General features: G+C 39.4%; 1 protein-coding gene and 1 long non-coding RNA gene across 3 annotated transcripts in view; one reads left to right on the top strand and one right to left on the bottom strand.

The window, feature by feature from the left end:
* Nucleotides 1-16099, top strand: part of LOC121346507 — a 35811-nt gene that overhangs the window by 7448 nt on the left and 12264 nt on the right. The window lies entirely within an intron of this gene.
* On the bottom strand, nt 354-8926 carry CDX4 (caudal type homeobox 4). Its single transcript, XM_041424370.1, has 3 exons — nt 8501-8926; nt 3404-3549; nt 354-954 (listed from the first exon to the last, which is right to left on the bottom strand). Exons 1-3 carry the CDS (start codon nt 8922-8924, stop codon nt 748-750), a joined length of 777 nt encoding a protein of 258 aa, XP_041280304.1. The 5' UTR covers nt 8925-8926; the 3' UTR covers nt 354-747.

Here is a 16099-nt window from a genome sequence, read left to right as displayed (position 1 = left end):
TTTTGAGTAATAGTATGTGCAGTCCTAGAAGACTGAGGTAATACTTGTCTTCCAAATTTTCTAGCATTTCCTAATGTATATGAGAAATTGCTGTATTTCTTACAGTGGAAGAAATTTTGGCAAGTTTGGTATATTCTGTATCTGTAACTATTGCTTGAATACAATCCCATAGGACAGAGATATGTGTTATTTAATTAAATGCAATATGTTGGTATAGCAACATTATCATGTTCCTTGAGCATTTAAAAGTGTTTTAAATGGTTTTGCCATTTTCAAAAAGTAGCATCCTTTTCAGTCCTTTTAAGTGTAAATATTTATTAACATCTACGGTTTCCTCTAATCATATAAATGGAACAAACCCAACACACCCAGATGGTTATATTTTCTGCAATAGAACTCTATTTTATAATCAGTTCTCTTAGTTTGCTGTGTATATGGATGATCAGACTAGAACTACCTGTACTGAATCTCCAGCTGTATCATTCTTTGTGGCAGTGTCTGAAGCAAATTACCTGCTAGCAAAGATACTGAGAGATGAATCTTAGCAGCACAAAGTCCCTGAGATTTTTGCAATAATTAAAATAGTTTGGTTATAGGCTCAGATTTCCTGCTTAGAAATCAGCACTCTGAAGGCAGATAAATGAAAATGGTCCCTTGGGAAGCTGAGTTTCCAAGGTGGGGGGTGGCAGTGGTGGTGAAATCCATTCTTGCTTTTTCTTTTTTCCTGTTTTGGTTTTTCCCCTCTGTTCATTCTGAAACTATGACTTGATGAATGTCATTAGGCTGTAATCCATTGATTGCATGTGGTGGTGGGAACAGAGAATTTGACAGTTCGTTTGGACTGAGTGAGCCAGAGTCGCTCTGAGCTGAGCCCCCGCTGCCGTCAAACTGCGAGATTTTCTTCTTGATCATTTTTCTCTCTTTTGCTCGGCGATTCTGGAACCAGATTTTCACCTGGAGCATTATAAATGATACCTGATTAATTCAAAGTGCTGCTCAACCTTTTACAGTAATCATAGCAATGGAAATGTAGGTAGGTTCAAAAACACTATTTAAAAAACCCAAAACAAACAAACAAAAAGCCATGAGCAAAAAAAGCCCCAAAGCTAAAACCAAACCAAGAAACCCTCCACAAACAAAATACTGAATTTGTGCAGTGAAAAGTTTTTGCATTATTCTGTATTAACTTTTGGCATAATAACCAATGGAAAATTGATTTTTCTTGATTTCCTTTTTTTTCTTGGGCCTTTGGTGTAAAGTGAACACACTGTGTTATATTTAGGAACACAGAAGTCAATGAACTCATTGAGACTCAGGCCACAGAGTTCATCATTTCAGCTTTGCCATTGTCATAATTTAGAAAGATGCAATTATGGGATTAATTGTGAAGATTTCTTTATTATCTATGCTACAGATTAATTCAAAGCCTAGTAGTGAGGGTTCTTTTTCTTAATTTATGTTGTGAGTGATTTTTGTGTGTGCTTATATTCTTATGTATTTAAAAGTTTTGACTGTTTTTATTACTGGAATATATATTTAAACATGTATTTTACAGATACATACGTACTGTTATATGTGTGAATAGATATATCAGCATTAAGACAGTCAATTTCCCGGGCTTCATTGTGCAGGTGAAAGACTTATCTGTTTAAAATCTACTTTAAGTATCTCTATTTTCTTTCCTTACGTGAAAGTGTGAATGAGGAGGAACTTTGTTTGCATTTTCCTGCTTGCTAACTGTGTTCTTAATTCACAGTATTTGTTACACCCTTTAAGATGTGTTGAATACAATACAATATAGAAAGTTGTACCCTTGCTTTGTATTAAAAATCTCAGTGTTTTACATTTATTTTTACTATCTTGCTGTTATTGGCATGAAGAAGCATTAGCTTTGTCTGTCCTGTGGAAATGCTGATCAGTTATGTATTTTGTCTGTATTATACTTGAAGGAACTTTTCCAGGTAAAAATGGGGTGGCATTAGGAGCAGCAGCTCTGTGAAAGAAAGAAAACTGCTGATTTTCTGCAGGATCACTGGTGACTGCAGTCATGTCTGTGTTCTAAATTAGCCAGCTTGCAGAACATTTAGGTGGAGGTTGCAAATGTCAGAATTGCAGTTCTCTGGAAATTTTCCAGTGCAGCTCTATCCTACTGTGTGACAAACTTAGTCCATCCATGATAAACTTGGTTTTTGTTGCTCCTGCCTGGGAGCACTCACAGTCTGTGCAGTGCACTCAGTACTATATAGGTCTGGGACTTAATATGACTGCACTAAAATATGTTTATAAAATCCCAGTGCTTGATCCTATTGATTGTCTCTGCATTCCTACACTTCCAGCCTCCACTGGTCCCTCTCTGTTCCATGCTCTTCCACAGATTGAGTGCAGAATCAGAGGAGGCCACTGAAAGGGAAACATTTTAAGAGACCTGAATGTGTATATTTAGAAAGAACAAAAGCTTGTAAAAATTCTAAAAAGACCTCTAGTTAATACTTACCTCAGGGCAATATTCTGTTTTTTAAATGAGATGACTAATTCAGTGTCACCAAATCTGCCCTTCTCCTCTAGCTGTAGCAGAACCATTGAAATTCTGGAGGCTTGGATCCAGCAGTTATTATTTCCACACATTGCAAAGCTGTGCTTGGGAGAAATGCTCTCCAACACAGGGATTTTAGGGAATTCTCATCCCGAGTTCCTCTAGTGTCTCTATGAACATGGCTAACATATCTGAGCCCTGCTCAGGAGCCTGGCTTTATCCAGGACAGAGATTAAATATGTACTAGACATGAGTGAAGGCAGAGCTGCTCTCCAAGGGAGCAACGATCCAAATATGCACTTGAGCATTCCCTGGATGGATAGTGTTGGCTACACATATGAGTGGCAAAAAGAGATCCTGACTTGAAAATCCAAGGCTGTAAAACCCCCCTGAATATGCTGAAATCTGACAGAGGAAGAATGTGGCCTGTGGAAATTGTGGCAATATATTTGTGACAAAAGCCCCCATAGATATCTCATTGGATTGAGTTCTAATTTTCCTGTCTTCCAGCTGAAGTATATCAAATGCTTTGGATTTTTTGCTGGCCATTACTTGTGATTTCAAGAAGAAATAAAATTATGAATGTTGTAACTCTTTGGACCATAGCTAAGACCCTGTTAAGCTGAAGTGTTTAAATTCCAGCTGGCTATCAAGCTATAAAATAGGAATAACTACTTCTAAAAGTATGAGTTAACTCCTAATGTCGAGTTCCATGTAACTGGAGGGTTCTGTCAAATTAGCCTGTTGATAGCTGTGGGGTGTGCAGTGGATTCTGTGTGTGTCAAACGCAGAGAGGCAGGAGGTGGCAGCCTCTGTGTCCCCTGGCAGTGCCTGGCCACTGCGGGCACACCTGAGGGGTGCTCTCTGTACCTGTCTTTCGGAGAGGCCCAGGTTTGCCGCGAGTTCTGACTTCCTCCTGATTGTGATGTATCTGTTGCAGTGAAATTCCTTCTCTAATTCCAGTCTCTGGTGATCTGTGTAAACAACCCGGTACTTTTCTTTTGTTCTTGTTTTACCTGGTTAGAAAAGAAAGATTATTCATGCATTGAGTTGGATTTTCCATAGCAGCTTGCAAACATCTCGGGCATTTCCCAGACATTAATTAAATTACAGAATACTTGTATGAGATTGTTTGCTGTGGTACAGAGGAGGAATAGAGGTGCAGGGTGAAGTAACAGACTATTGGTTACCATAACTGTCTTCCCTCTTTATTTCCTCTCTCTGTAAACATATATATAAATGGGAAGCTCTTAAGTGATAAACACCCTGAAGCATCTTAAATAATTCACAGCAGTACATAATTGGTGCTGGCTATATTAATCTCAAAGGGGTTTCATTTCAGTGCTCAGTGAAGTGACTTCTGTGTCTATGAGAGCATAAATACCCAGGGTTTCAAGACTGAGCTTCAGTCACAATTTGTGCAGTTGCACCGTGGCCTAATTCTTTATCTGAGTTTCTAAAGATTGCTTCTTTAGCACAAAGGTATGTTCTACTGGAAATACTTTTCATTTCTTTTGTGGCCATAGGATGAACTTAAAAGTTCAATAATAATTTAATGTACTTTCTCAAAAAGGTCCAGTCTTGCAAGGTGCTGAGGGCCTGTAGGATATTCCTGAGGGTACTCTGTGCTGGACTTCCCTTTAGAGTTGGAGGTACTTGACAATTTGTAAGATGAGGCAATAAAATCTTGTAAAAGGATTTCAGGATCATCCTCTCTCTAATGTATAAAAGAAATATTCTTAGATATACTGGATAAATACTGTTAAGAGAAGCATTACTAAATGTATAGAATGTATCTCTCATTTAATATAATTTTTAAGCAATTCTTCAGGTAATAATAATCCAGAGAGATCAGTTTTCAATTTATTTGTTCTCCTTTGCACTTTCAACAGCCAACTAGATAGTTTTCCTTTTCTCTTCTGATCTTCCCAGTTTTTTTTGATGTGAGTTTTCTGGGACAAACTGTGGGACAAAGACTCCTTTAAAGTGGTTCCCTAAAATCCATTGAGGTGTTAAGATGAAGCACACGCCACACAAAGGAGCGACAAGGAGATCTTATCAAGAACCCCTTTCACATTCAGAAACACAAGCCAATTGGTTTGGAATTTACAAGCCCTAAACAAATGTCAGACGCTTTCATCTTAGCAGAAGAAAAAGGGACAGAAATAGATGAAGGAATATTTTTGCCTCAGTTCTCTTTAATTTTGGACCGACACCGAGGACAGACTGGGATATTTTTATCTGAAGGTAGACATAGCTGAAATAAGCATAATTAGGGATATTTTCCCAAATTCTATGCCACTTCAACTTTCCAGCAGAGAAGATTTTCCTACCTAAATTTGCAGGACTAAATCATTCAACTAAGTTTACTTTTTGCATGGTACAAATTGTTGGCTTTGAAATATTTGCCCTCGGTGATAGTTCTAATGCTAACAATAGTATAGATATTCAGGTTCCTTGTAAACTGAGGGCTTAGAGGGAATCTTTGAAAACAAGTTAAAATTCAACAAGGTTATTCCGGCCTCACTATAATCAGCAAATATAACCATGATTTGAGGGGGTGGAGAAAAGGAGTCGTTTTCCCCATTCCCCTTGGTCATAAAATTCACAGAGTATTTCTTCTGAAGACAATAAAGCTGGGAGAAGGCCTCTTTATTTGCTGTGAAAATCATCACCCTTTCCGGCAATATAACTCCTGAAGAAAAGAGGGAGAAGGAAGAGACAAGACTGCATATCAAAGCAAAGTGAAGTGTTAAAAGGGTCTGTTGCCTCAATATGACAGATAGGCCTCAAAACCTCAGACAATGTAGGCCAGTGGAAAATAGATGTCACAACTAATTTACAAAGAAAAATAAATTAGCATTAAAGCAGGGGCCTGGCCTTTTTTCCTGCTATTCTGTTTTGCTTTCTGGCCATGTTTCTGCTGTTCTGTAATCTGAATTAATTGTACATCACAGCTTGTTTAAATAAAGACATAAAGTGTGTTGGATAGAGTTTGAAAAAAAAATCCTTTGGCTGAGCTTGTAACATATGAAAATCATGTTGATCTTTTGTTTAGTCCTGTTAAAGTCCCTTCTCTTTCTGAGAGGGGTCACTCCCAGATGAAGTTTCAGATGAAGTTTTAAACCCTTTTTGTAGGCCCTTTAGATACCTTTTCAGTAAGTTTTACACCTTGAAGGTTCTCTTGCTCTCAGAAAATATGCATCTTACCCTGTTGATTACACAGAGTTGAGAAAATAATTGGAAGTTCTGCTCCAGCATATCTGAAGTGGATGGCAGATTTTATCATAGATTTTCAGTAAAACCAGGATCAGACTGTCAGGAATTCTTCAGATGTTCTTTTCCTCACTTGGTGGGCCTGACTGGGAAGGTCTCTTCCACTTCTGGTTTTTTAAACAAATTCTTATTGCTTTGTATATTTGCCATGTTTGTGTGTTTGAAGTAAAACAAGGGTTGGTTCCGAATATACAGTTATGGTCCTTTAGTCAGAGGATATTTAATTTCAAATCACATTTTATCTGTTGAAAGGACAGAGTACTTCTGTCTTTGAATCTTGTTTCATCCTGAAGATTGACTTGATCAGGTAAATTTTCATTTCACTTTACCTGCAATTGAATTTTGTTTTGCATCAAATGCTAAATAAGAATATTGAATCAGAAAGTAGTGTATTTAATAGAGTCTAAACAGAGAGGAAGCAATTCCCACTGACATCTCCTCACTCAAAACAATTCCCACTGTCTTTAGGACAGTATTTCAAGAGGCTCTCTCATCTAATTAGATGTGTTGTTGTTTCTGTTACTGTGTTCTGCTCACGTACACTGACGTGTGTACACACTGGTGGATTTAAGCACATACACATGTTTCTGCATGGAAATGTATTCGTGGAGTTTAGGGCTGTCATTCTGGGATTTTAAAGCAATGAACTTTATTAAGCAGTGATAACATTGAAGGAGAGGAACCAGTAGCTACTTTGATAACCCAAATAATATTATGGCAATAAGGAAAAACAGCAAGTGTGTTTCAAAGAGGGGTTATAATGGCATCAAGTCAGTTTTCTTCTAGAGAAAACACTGATAAGGTGGTATAGAGCAGTTAGCTGCATAATTTTAGCCTTGTAATTTAATTGAATTCTCTTCCATTTTTCACAATTTTTTCTGTGTCAGGATTAAAATTTTCAGGTTTGGTTTGGGTTTTTTTTTTTTTTTTTTTTTGACACCAATGAAAAGCTAAATCTCTTTGGTAACTTTTCTTGTTTTGCACAATTACCACATTTGTGCTTCACTCTCACGATCTCTTTTTTTAAGGTGGGTTGATGCCTTGAGCTCACTTCTGTGAAGTCCTTGGCTGTTTTTAACACTTCAAAGGATTGGGTTCTAGGAATGCACAGCCTAAGGACATGCAGCTATTGATGGGCTCTGTTCCACCTGTCCCGAATGGTTCATAAAGTATTTCAGAATGTGTGTAAATCCTGTGTGAGCACTTTTGAGACTAGACATGAATTTAGGCCCAAAACGGTGTCTCTGAATTGCAAATATATTTTATAACTTTGGACAAGCACATGAGAAACCTTTCAGGGTCTTCCAAGACTGTTCAGTAAATGTAAAGCAAGGATGTAGATTTTTAAGTGTGTTAAACTTTAAGAATGTTATTCTTCAAGAATATTCTTCAATGCCACACATTGAAAATTCAGTGCCAACATGACACAGCCAGGGCTGCCTCACTGACATTCAGTAGTCTCAGCTGAATTTGATCTACACTCAAGTCTTGCATCACTTCTACACCTGGCAATCTCCAATGATGTTAATGAAGTTACTGGAATTTACATGAGTATACAGAAGGGGGGAAAGCAGACTGAATCTGCCTGACTTTGAAGGCCTTTGTAGAGGCTCCAAGTGGCAGGAGAGCATTGTGATATCCTAATGTTCACCAGGCATTTTATATTTAGTAACAGGGGCAAAACAATGTGTGCCTGCTTTATAATTAAGAAACAATTACCAGGCTAATTTTGCTCCTGAGTAATAACCATTTGAAGGAGGATTCTGTCTGAAGCAGCAGTGCCGATTTTCTGTGTTTTCTAAGATTGCTCCAATTGCAATTGCTCTGCTTTGAGTATTTCTTTGTTGCTCTCTAACACACGCTTATTACTTTTAACCTGAGCCACAGATTTAGCAAACCTTGCTACACACGGTTTCTACCTTGGGAATATACATGGAAAGGTTCATCTGTCAGGTAGCTTGTGGCAAGAACAGGCACACCAGTGAGTGCCACTTCCAGAAAAGAGATTTTTAATTGTGTAATTGTGGAAGCTGAAAAATTCTGACATGTAAGGAAAGTAAAAATGATGTGAAATTAAATTAAAAGGAAGCTTAACCAAGGAATTATGTGATCTGCAAACAAAATAGTCTGTGCTGATTGTTTGAGTCAGATTGCTTCTCTAGGAATATTTGTGCTCACCTAATAAATCTGGGCAGAAAAATATGAGACACAGGAAAATTGCAGAAAATTGCATAATCACTGCAGTTAGATCAGAGCACATGGTTTTCTTTATAATTATTGAGACATCCATAAGCTTTAAAAAGATCAACCTGATTCTATATTGATATCTCCCCTGCAGCACAAAATAACTATGTAGTATTTCTGTCTGTAACTGTTAAATGTTGCTGCATTGCTCCGTAACACCTCTATGTTTATCACAAAAAATGCTTTACGGAGTGTTCCAGTGGGGATTCCTGGAGCTGAGCTCCAGCTGTGACCACATCAGCCATTCCACTACAGCAACCACAGAAAGCCTTTATGGGAGAAAGTGAAACTAGCACAAATTTAGTTAAAACTGCATTAAACAGCAGTAGGTTAAATAAATGTCATAAATGACCCACCAACCTATGCGCTTCAAGTAAAGTTAATTATTTCTAAGCTCAGTGATAGCAGAAGATGCTTTCTGAGGTTGGAAGTTGAATTTGCACTCACCAGCAGTGTTGGTTTGCACCGTTTTCCTCATCCACTCATAAGAGCTGTGCCTTTGGCTGTTGGGAGACATTTGCTGGGCATTGATTGTATCTACAGGAGGTAAGGCCGCAGCAGCAGCGGGGTGCAGGGAGCTGTAGTCAGCAGAGCTGTAGGAGCCCTGGCCAGGGGACGAGCCATTGATGTGGGCAGCGGGCCCGGCGCTGGAAGGGCCTGGGCCGTAGGCGCTCCAGTCCTCGCGCTGGGGGCCGTAGTGGGAGCCCCAGGCCGGCTGCCCGTGGCTGTCCAGGGCTGGCACAGGGTGGTATCCCATGTACTCGGAGTAGGCTGGAGCAGACACGAAGTTCTGCACGGGCAGGGTGTTGCTGGCCCTGCCGGGTCCTGGGTACATGCTGCCTTCCTTCTCCAAGAGCGAGCTCACGTACATGGCTGTCCCGGCTGTAAACACGGCGTCACAACATCTTGGTCCTCGGTGTCTTCTTTTACTGCTCAAAAATATTTGTGTTTGGTTTTTCTAATAATGCCACTCTGCTTGGTATCTTCTACTTCATCCTCTTTTATTATCCACTGTGTTACCAGGTGCTGGTGGTAATGGTTTACCAAGATCTTGTCTGACGTCAGCCCAACTGCCTGCCTCATAATTACATTTACATTCAAATGAAGGGCTGACCAACCCCACCTTGCTGCTGGTTCTGGTGCTTTCTCTTTCAGAGAACTTTTATCTATCCTATTATCCTGCCCTGATATTCAACAGTGATCCCAGTCCTGTAAGATGATGCAACAGTTGCTTAGATTTGTAACTTAAATAGTTAAGTAAATCTATCTTTTTAAAAGAAGTTAGAGTGGTAACTATAATAGCAATGTTGAACATTCTTCTTGTCTGAAACCTTTACTTTGGCAGGTATTATCAATCAACAAATAAATCTGTTACTCTCTTAATTTCTCATATAATTAAAAAATCTCCTTTTTAGTCTTTAATGGATACAGTCAATTTGAATAATTGTAATTCAATAACTTCAAAATATAGAGCACCTTGTAAACAGCATGTCTTGAGTATAAACGTCTCAAAAAATGTTCCTCACATTGTTGATGTTTGAAAGAGGTTTTCCAGAATAGTTGAGTTTAAACCTCTGACTGTAAGATACATACTCAAACTCTTCCCATACAGAGTGATTTAAGAGATCCCTTCATCTGGTGGCCGTTGCAAACTGATAAATTTTAAAAAGCAGACAATAAATCTTCCTAACAAAGATGGTGCCAGAAGTACAAAGAAAATGACTGTAAAAAGTAGTGAAAAAAGTCTTTGATTAGGCCCAGGAATATTGTTGGCTTCTGTTTCAAGCCAACCTTTATCTGCCTGAAAGGAGGCTGGTTCCTTCCTCTGAGGCTGCTGGCTATAGTCTGCTTTCCTTGGCAGCTTGGGCCAGGGAGATGAGCAGGGAGAGACATCTGGGTTGTTGTTGAGTTTGTGAATCAGAAGTGCCCTGATGCTGCTCTGTGACACACGGGTGCTCCCTGAGTCAATGTTCGTGTCCCTCTGAGAAGAATTATTCTAAAAGTGACTTTATATCCTGCTACTAACAGCTTGTTGTTAACAGGAGAACTAAACCACACCCTAGGACTTTAGAATTGCCTCTCTGCGTTGTGTAGCTGCAATTTGTGGAGTGAATTCGCTGTATTTTTATTTTGGATGGGTTTCTTTGCAATGAGCTATTTGTAAGGGCTATGCTTGCAAAAGAGGTGCAAATTACAATGAGTTGTTTCCCTTTACAGAGGTGTGGGTTTTCATTCAGTATCCTTTGTATTTTGACACTGCTCGTATTCACACATCCCTTCTAATTCCAGCACTAAAGGATTCTAAGTGTGTACTTACAGACAGGAAAGATATTCCTCTTCTTTTTAGGACTGGGCTTTTTGGGGAAAGAATTTGTACTGAAAAGTGTAGCAAAATCTTTGTAATTAATTTTGGTATATTTACAGAATTCTACATTAATCATTGGGATCCTCAGAATGTTGAAGCAAGTTGCATGGGATAGTGCATGATGAAAATAAGATCTTCTGTAATTGGTGTACCTTTAAAAAATAGGCATTAAAAATAAATTGAAAGAGGCTCTTATTCCCTTTCTCTTGAAAGACACGGAATTGTAACACAATTTTTGAAAGCCAGCAGAATTTTTAGTACTGAATGCCATCCAAATTAAGGAAGATTTGTTTCCTGTATCCTTGGTATATTTATCTTGTTTGTGAGCATTATCCCCCAGTTAAATTCCCCTGCATTGCTGCGTGTTGTGCAGGGCTGTCAGTCATAGGCAGATCCACAGAAGGGGAAGGTTTTGGCTCCATTGGCTCCGTTTGCATCAGGGGTATCCATGAACATTGGCTGCTCAGAGATTTCAGCTCAGCCCCAGCCCCGTTGTTTGACTTCCCCCAAGCACACCATTTTCACATCCCTGTGACTGATGTAATCTCATATTCTGCAGTAGATGATGGGAACATTTTAAATCCCTGGGGTTCCTCTTGCTTTATTGGGATGTCTCTGCACATACCCCCACAATTTCAGTATCACTTAATCATATTTTTGTATCTCAGAGCGTTATCCTTTATTCTCTGTTCTTCTTTTATCTTTTGTTTATGCTTCTCCTTTCCCTTTCTTGTTTTGCCTGTTCCATTATCTGAATTTTCTTCAGTTCTATTTCGATTCTTTCCAGAACATAATTAGATCAAGATACTCTGATGGCAATTTGCTACACTGATTTGATATCAGCTAACAATAGTAAGCTTTGAATAAGGCATTTTGTTTAAAAAGATTTACATAGCAGGATAAGATTGCTGAGGAGGACTGCAGATTTTTAACACCAAAGTGAGAATAAGATAGCTAAAATGGCAATGTTCAAATGATCTGTCTGATATCTCCTATTTTGTGTAACAGAACAGGGGGGAGATACTAAAAAGGATCTGTACCTTTGCATGTTGTCTTGCAGTTTGAGGCTACCAAAACTTTGGGGTAGCTCTCTGTTTTCTGAGAGCTAATTGACTGTTAATCTGAGCCTGCCTTCCAAGGATCGTTTCTTGGCCATGCTCAGGCCCAGCATGTCAGCAGCTTCAGAGCCACAGAAACCACTGACCCTTCAGTGCAGTAACTTAGGCTGCAGTTCAGGGACGTTTCTGGTGGGCATGGCTTTCAGGGAGTACCAAAAAGAAGGGGAAAAGTGAACTGCCATTGCCTTGGACTGTGTGGGGCTGGCAGTGGCTGGAGTGAGGGTTTGGTGTGCTGCCTGTGGAAGTGCTGGTGGAGCATGGGCCCTCTCTGGGGTGGTGGGGAAGTGAAAACAGTTCTGAGGCAGCGGGCTGGATATCAGAAAGCTCTGCCATGTGCAGTCTTGCATTTGCACCATTTTCTGCAGAAACAGGATAGATCTGTGTGGCACCAGCAGCAGCAGTGCTGTGCTCCTTGGCAGAATTCAGAGAGATGGATTGCCAGGAAAACTGAACTCCAAGGTTGCTTTTTTTCTTCACCTGTTCAAATGCCAGGTGTAATTTATCTACTAAACCAGTGGCCATGGGAGTTGTCTCAGTGGTTGTTGAAGTGAAGTTTTATGTGTGTTAAATCAAACGTACTTTGAGATCTTTGGGGAAGAAAATTTTCTAATTTTCTAACAAGTGGTTGATGAAAAACTATCAATAATAACAAGTGTGGTGCTCAGCACTGGAACTCTAAAGGGTTTGTTTGTACAGGCAGTGGAGATGGTGCACTATTGTATAAGAGCTGTTCTAGAGAGCAATTCCACCCCAGTAATAATAACATAATCACAAACGTGCAATTAAGTGTTTTAATGACAGCTATTAAAACTGCAATTTCAGGACTACTGTTACTTTAAAACTTGCCTGTAGAACGATAACTTACATTAAAGGTGTTTACAACTCTGATAGTTTTTATTAGGAACTCTTACTCATAAAATTACTCTTCCTTTTATATGGAGATAAGAAGACAATAATCTGTCTGTTTTTGAAGCACGAAAATGATGTGAAATCTCTCTTGGTCTGGAGAATCAAAAAGCAGGTGGGCTGAACGTGTCCCTTTGTGGCTCAGGTGATAGGAATAGATGTTTTCTTGCCTCCAGATGACCACTCCAGTGACACTGCAGGCTCAGGAATGCTGCTAGCCCATGCTTTTAGAGCTGCATGCTTGGAATTTCACGCTCAGGACTTTGTTAGGGAACTCTGTATTGCTGATTGTTCTAATGCAGTTTTTTGGAGGGGTTACTGACCCCGTATTCAAGCTGGGTTTGCATGCACATTCATTCCTCCTAAAATTCTTAGGCAGCAGTAGGAATCTTGAGGAAAGGTCAATCAGGACATGGTTTCTTGTCAGCTGAGGGCAGATCTGTTGGGGAAAAAACCCAACTAGTGATGAAGTTGGGTTTAAAATCTTAAAACACAGCTAAAGACGTGGCTTTTGCTTTTATTGAAGGTTCAACAAACACAAAGCTTCTGAAGATTTTATTTGCCCTTTTAAATTGAGCTTTTTTAATATACAGAGCCCTACTTAGGTCTCATTTTCAGGGCTTGAAATGCAAGCATGTGCACGTGGCAGATGTGGCACAGCTCAGAGAGCTGAATGAGCAGTGCTGACTGAGCTGTTCTCACTTGCTGAACTGAATCTTCTGGGGAAAAGGAGGAAGAGATATAGCACAATTTCAGTTCTGCCCTGTGTCTCTGATCCCTACTGGGGATCTGTTTTTCATAAGAGAGCAACAGAAGAAATAAAGATGCCAGCTGTCTGTGAAGCCTTCCTCAGTGGTATTTGGTTTAATTTCATGCTCTAAAGTTTTGGTGGTTAACAAATCCTTTTGAAAAAATGATGAAAAGTGGCTGGTAGAGAGCTGATTGCATTTACCCTTCTGTCTGCCCCACTTCTGTTTTTCTGACTGCTGCTAATGGCTTATCTTTAATTTCTAAATGTTAAAATGTATTTTATTAATATATTTCATGGATAAACTGCATCAGTTTTGCCAGGAAGGAATGTCTGAAGCTAAAGGAGGGTCTTACTGTTCTGAAATCAACATGATTTAACTTCCGCTTCAAAATCAATACTGACGGAAATAAGAGCATTCCTTACAGCTCCACAAGCAGCTTGAATTCAGCAGGAATTACAGAGCCTGTGTGTGAACCCCAGGGTAAATCAATTCTTTAGCAGCAGAACCATGAAAATGAGCAGCAACTCCTCGATTGCCATTGATTTGGTTCCTTCCCGAGCAGTGCAGGGCACTGAGCTGATCCCTCCTGCCCAGGTGTGGCTGGGTGGGACTGCTGGGTGCTCCCTGTGAATCCTGCAGGCATTATTTGGTGTTGGCTTTCCTGCAGGAGCTAACAAAGGAATCCATTGCCTTCCCTGTTTGCCTGCCACCCGCAGCTTTCTGGTGCTGGCAGCCTGGCATTTCTGCCCCACACGTTTAACTCTGGGCTTACTGTCCATGTAGAGTCTCTGCTGCCTCAGAGGGACTCTGTTTGTTGAGGCTTGGATGACCAAGGGGTGTATCTTAATTAATCCTCTCCATTTATTGTCAGACATTTATGAGCAAGTTTTTTATTTTTTAGAGAACTGAAAGAATTTGTGCTCTTTGGGTGTGAAAGCAGCTGGCAAACATTTTCATCATAAAACCTGTGCCTATTTCTTTAGCTGGTAAGCTTTGCACAATATTGTGTTCAACTAACATCCAGTGCCATCTGAAATGTGACTGTGAGTCATTTTCAGGGATGTGTCATTTCAGTGCCCCTGGACCGCCCCAGCAAACCAAACAAGGGAGCTCAAGCAGAAATCTGCTTTTTAATTTTTATGGTAACATCCACAATTAATGTATTTTTGAAACTCCTTGGGTAGAAGGTGACACATATTTGATGCTCTCTCCTATGTCCCTTAATGATTGCATAACCCCTAAGCAAGAATTGAAGATTTTTTTTTTTTAGAAATATCATTTTGAATTGTATATTTTGCTTAATTGCAAGAAGATTTGGTAGAAGGTGCTGTTTGCTTGGGTTTTTTTGTGCCATCACAGTTCTAGCTGGGAAACAGGGTTTAAACTTTAGTGAATTCCTCTGAAAATTGGATATTCCTTGATAGTTCTTTTAATCACAATTAGGATTAAGGGCTTAGATATTCCTGTGATGTAGCCTAAGGTATGCTTTTCTTCTTCAAGGCACTTCCTTAACAACCAATCAATCTTCACAGTACTCTGCTTTAGTGTCCTGAGTTTTCAGATGTGATAAAAGTGATGAGTTATTTGATATACCCAAAGTCAGGAAGAAAGTGAGTATTAGCCTGAGGATGGCACCAGTATTTCATAACCTACAATAAATGTACCCAAATAATTTCAGCTGATTTGTCTGCAATTTTCTGTCTCTCTTATTTTTATTTGGACAGAGTACAGCAAGTTAACAGCACTGCACAAGCTTCTTAGAGAAAAATCACTTCCTTTGGGGTTTGGTGGGCAACTGTTTAAAGGATTAGAGCCCATTGGAAATACTTAACTGGAGAGATTGCTGGGAATTCTTACAAAAAAATCGAACTACTTAAAACAGCCACTGGCATAACTAGAAGGTTAATAATCTCTAAGGTATTGCCCTGGTTTATAGATACTGCTTTTGGAGCAATAAATTTTAACCTTTGAACATGTGCTTCTGCAAATAAAATCCAGCCTTATTTTGTGTACTTAACAACTTCTGATTGGAAACACATAGCAACCTATAGCAAGCGTGCTTTCAGCAAACTGGAGCAGAAATGAAGCAGATCTTCAAAGTGGTCACTTATCTTCCTCAATAACTCTTCTACATGTAAACAAGATAAACCAGGTCGTTCTGCCAGATCCCACTCTCTTTGAATGATGTTTAAATAATTTTAAAGAGAAAGATGTTGTGTTCAGAAACATTTCTTAAAGTTCTTCCTTGAAGTACTTTTTTCCTTTTAGAATTGTTAATGCAAAATTAAGCTATGTCATGAAAATGGGATTAAAATAGGTAGCTGTGGACCTGATTCTGCAGAACCCTGGGGCCAGGCTTCTGATCACTTAGCTTGAACTAGGTCTTAATTTATAGTATATCAGTGCAAAAGACAAAGTTTCCCTCTGTATTCTTACCTTTTGAAAGTCTAAATCTGGATTTTTAATTGTTTTTTCTCTAGTCTGCAAGCACAATTCCATTTAATTGGCCAGTGTGAGGATGCTTTTCCTAGTGAAGCTTTTCAGTCTCTGTTAAGTTAAATATCTGTGTATATGTGAATAAGATCTCTAACATTTCCCTCTGCCAGCACAATGGCTGTGTTGTGTATTTCCAGTGGGCTGCTCTTTTGGATAGATCCAATGGCTCTTTCTTGGGACAGCAGTTTGGTTGCAATGCTCATTGATGAGGATGGGAAATCCCTTTTGTTCCCATGTGCTCTTTGCCATGTTCCTCTTTTCCTACAATGTAGAAATCAGTTGGAGACTTTCTGTTGCTGAACTTTGAGTTGCAGCTTCTTCCTCTCCCCTGTGTTACCTGTGCTCTTGGCAGCAAATGGAGCACCACTGGAGCACAGGAATGAGTGGGAATTCTACAATTTTACAGTGC

Source organism: Onychostruthus taczanowskii, unplaced genomic scaffold, assembly GCF_017590055.1.
Source record: "Onychostruthus taczanowskii isolate IOZ18803 unplaced genomic scaffold, ASM1759005v1 scaffold81, whole genome shotgun sequence".
NCBI classification, from domain to species: Eukaryota; Metazoa; Chordata; class Aves; order Passeriformes; family Passeridae; genus Onychostruthus; species Onychostruthus taczanowskii.
The sequence above is the reverse complement of the archived record's forward strand: the minus strand, read 5'-3'. Positions and strand labels throughout refer to the sequence as shown.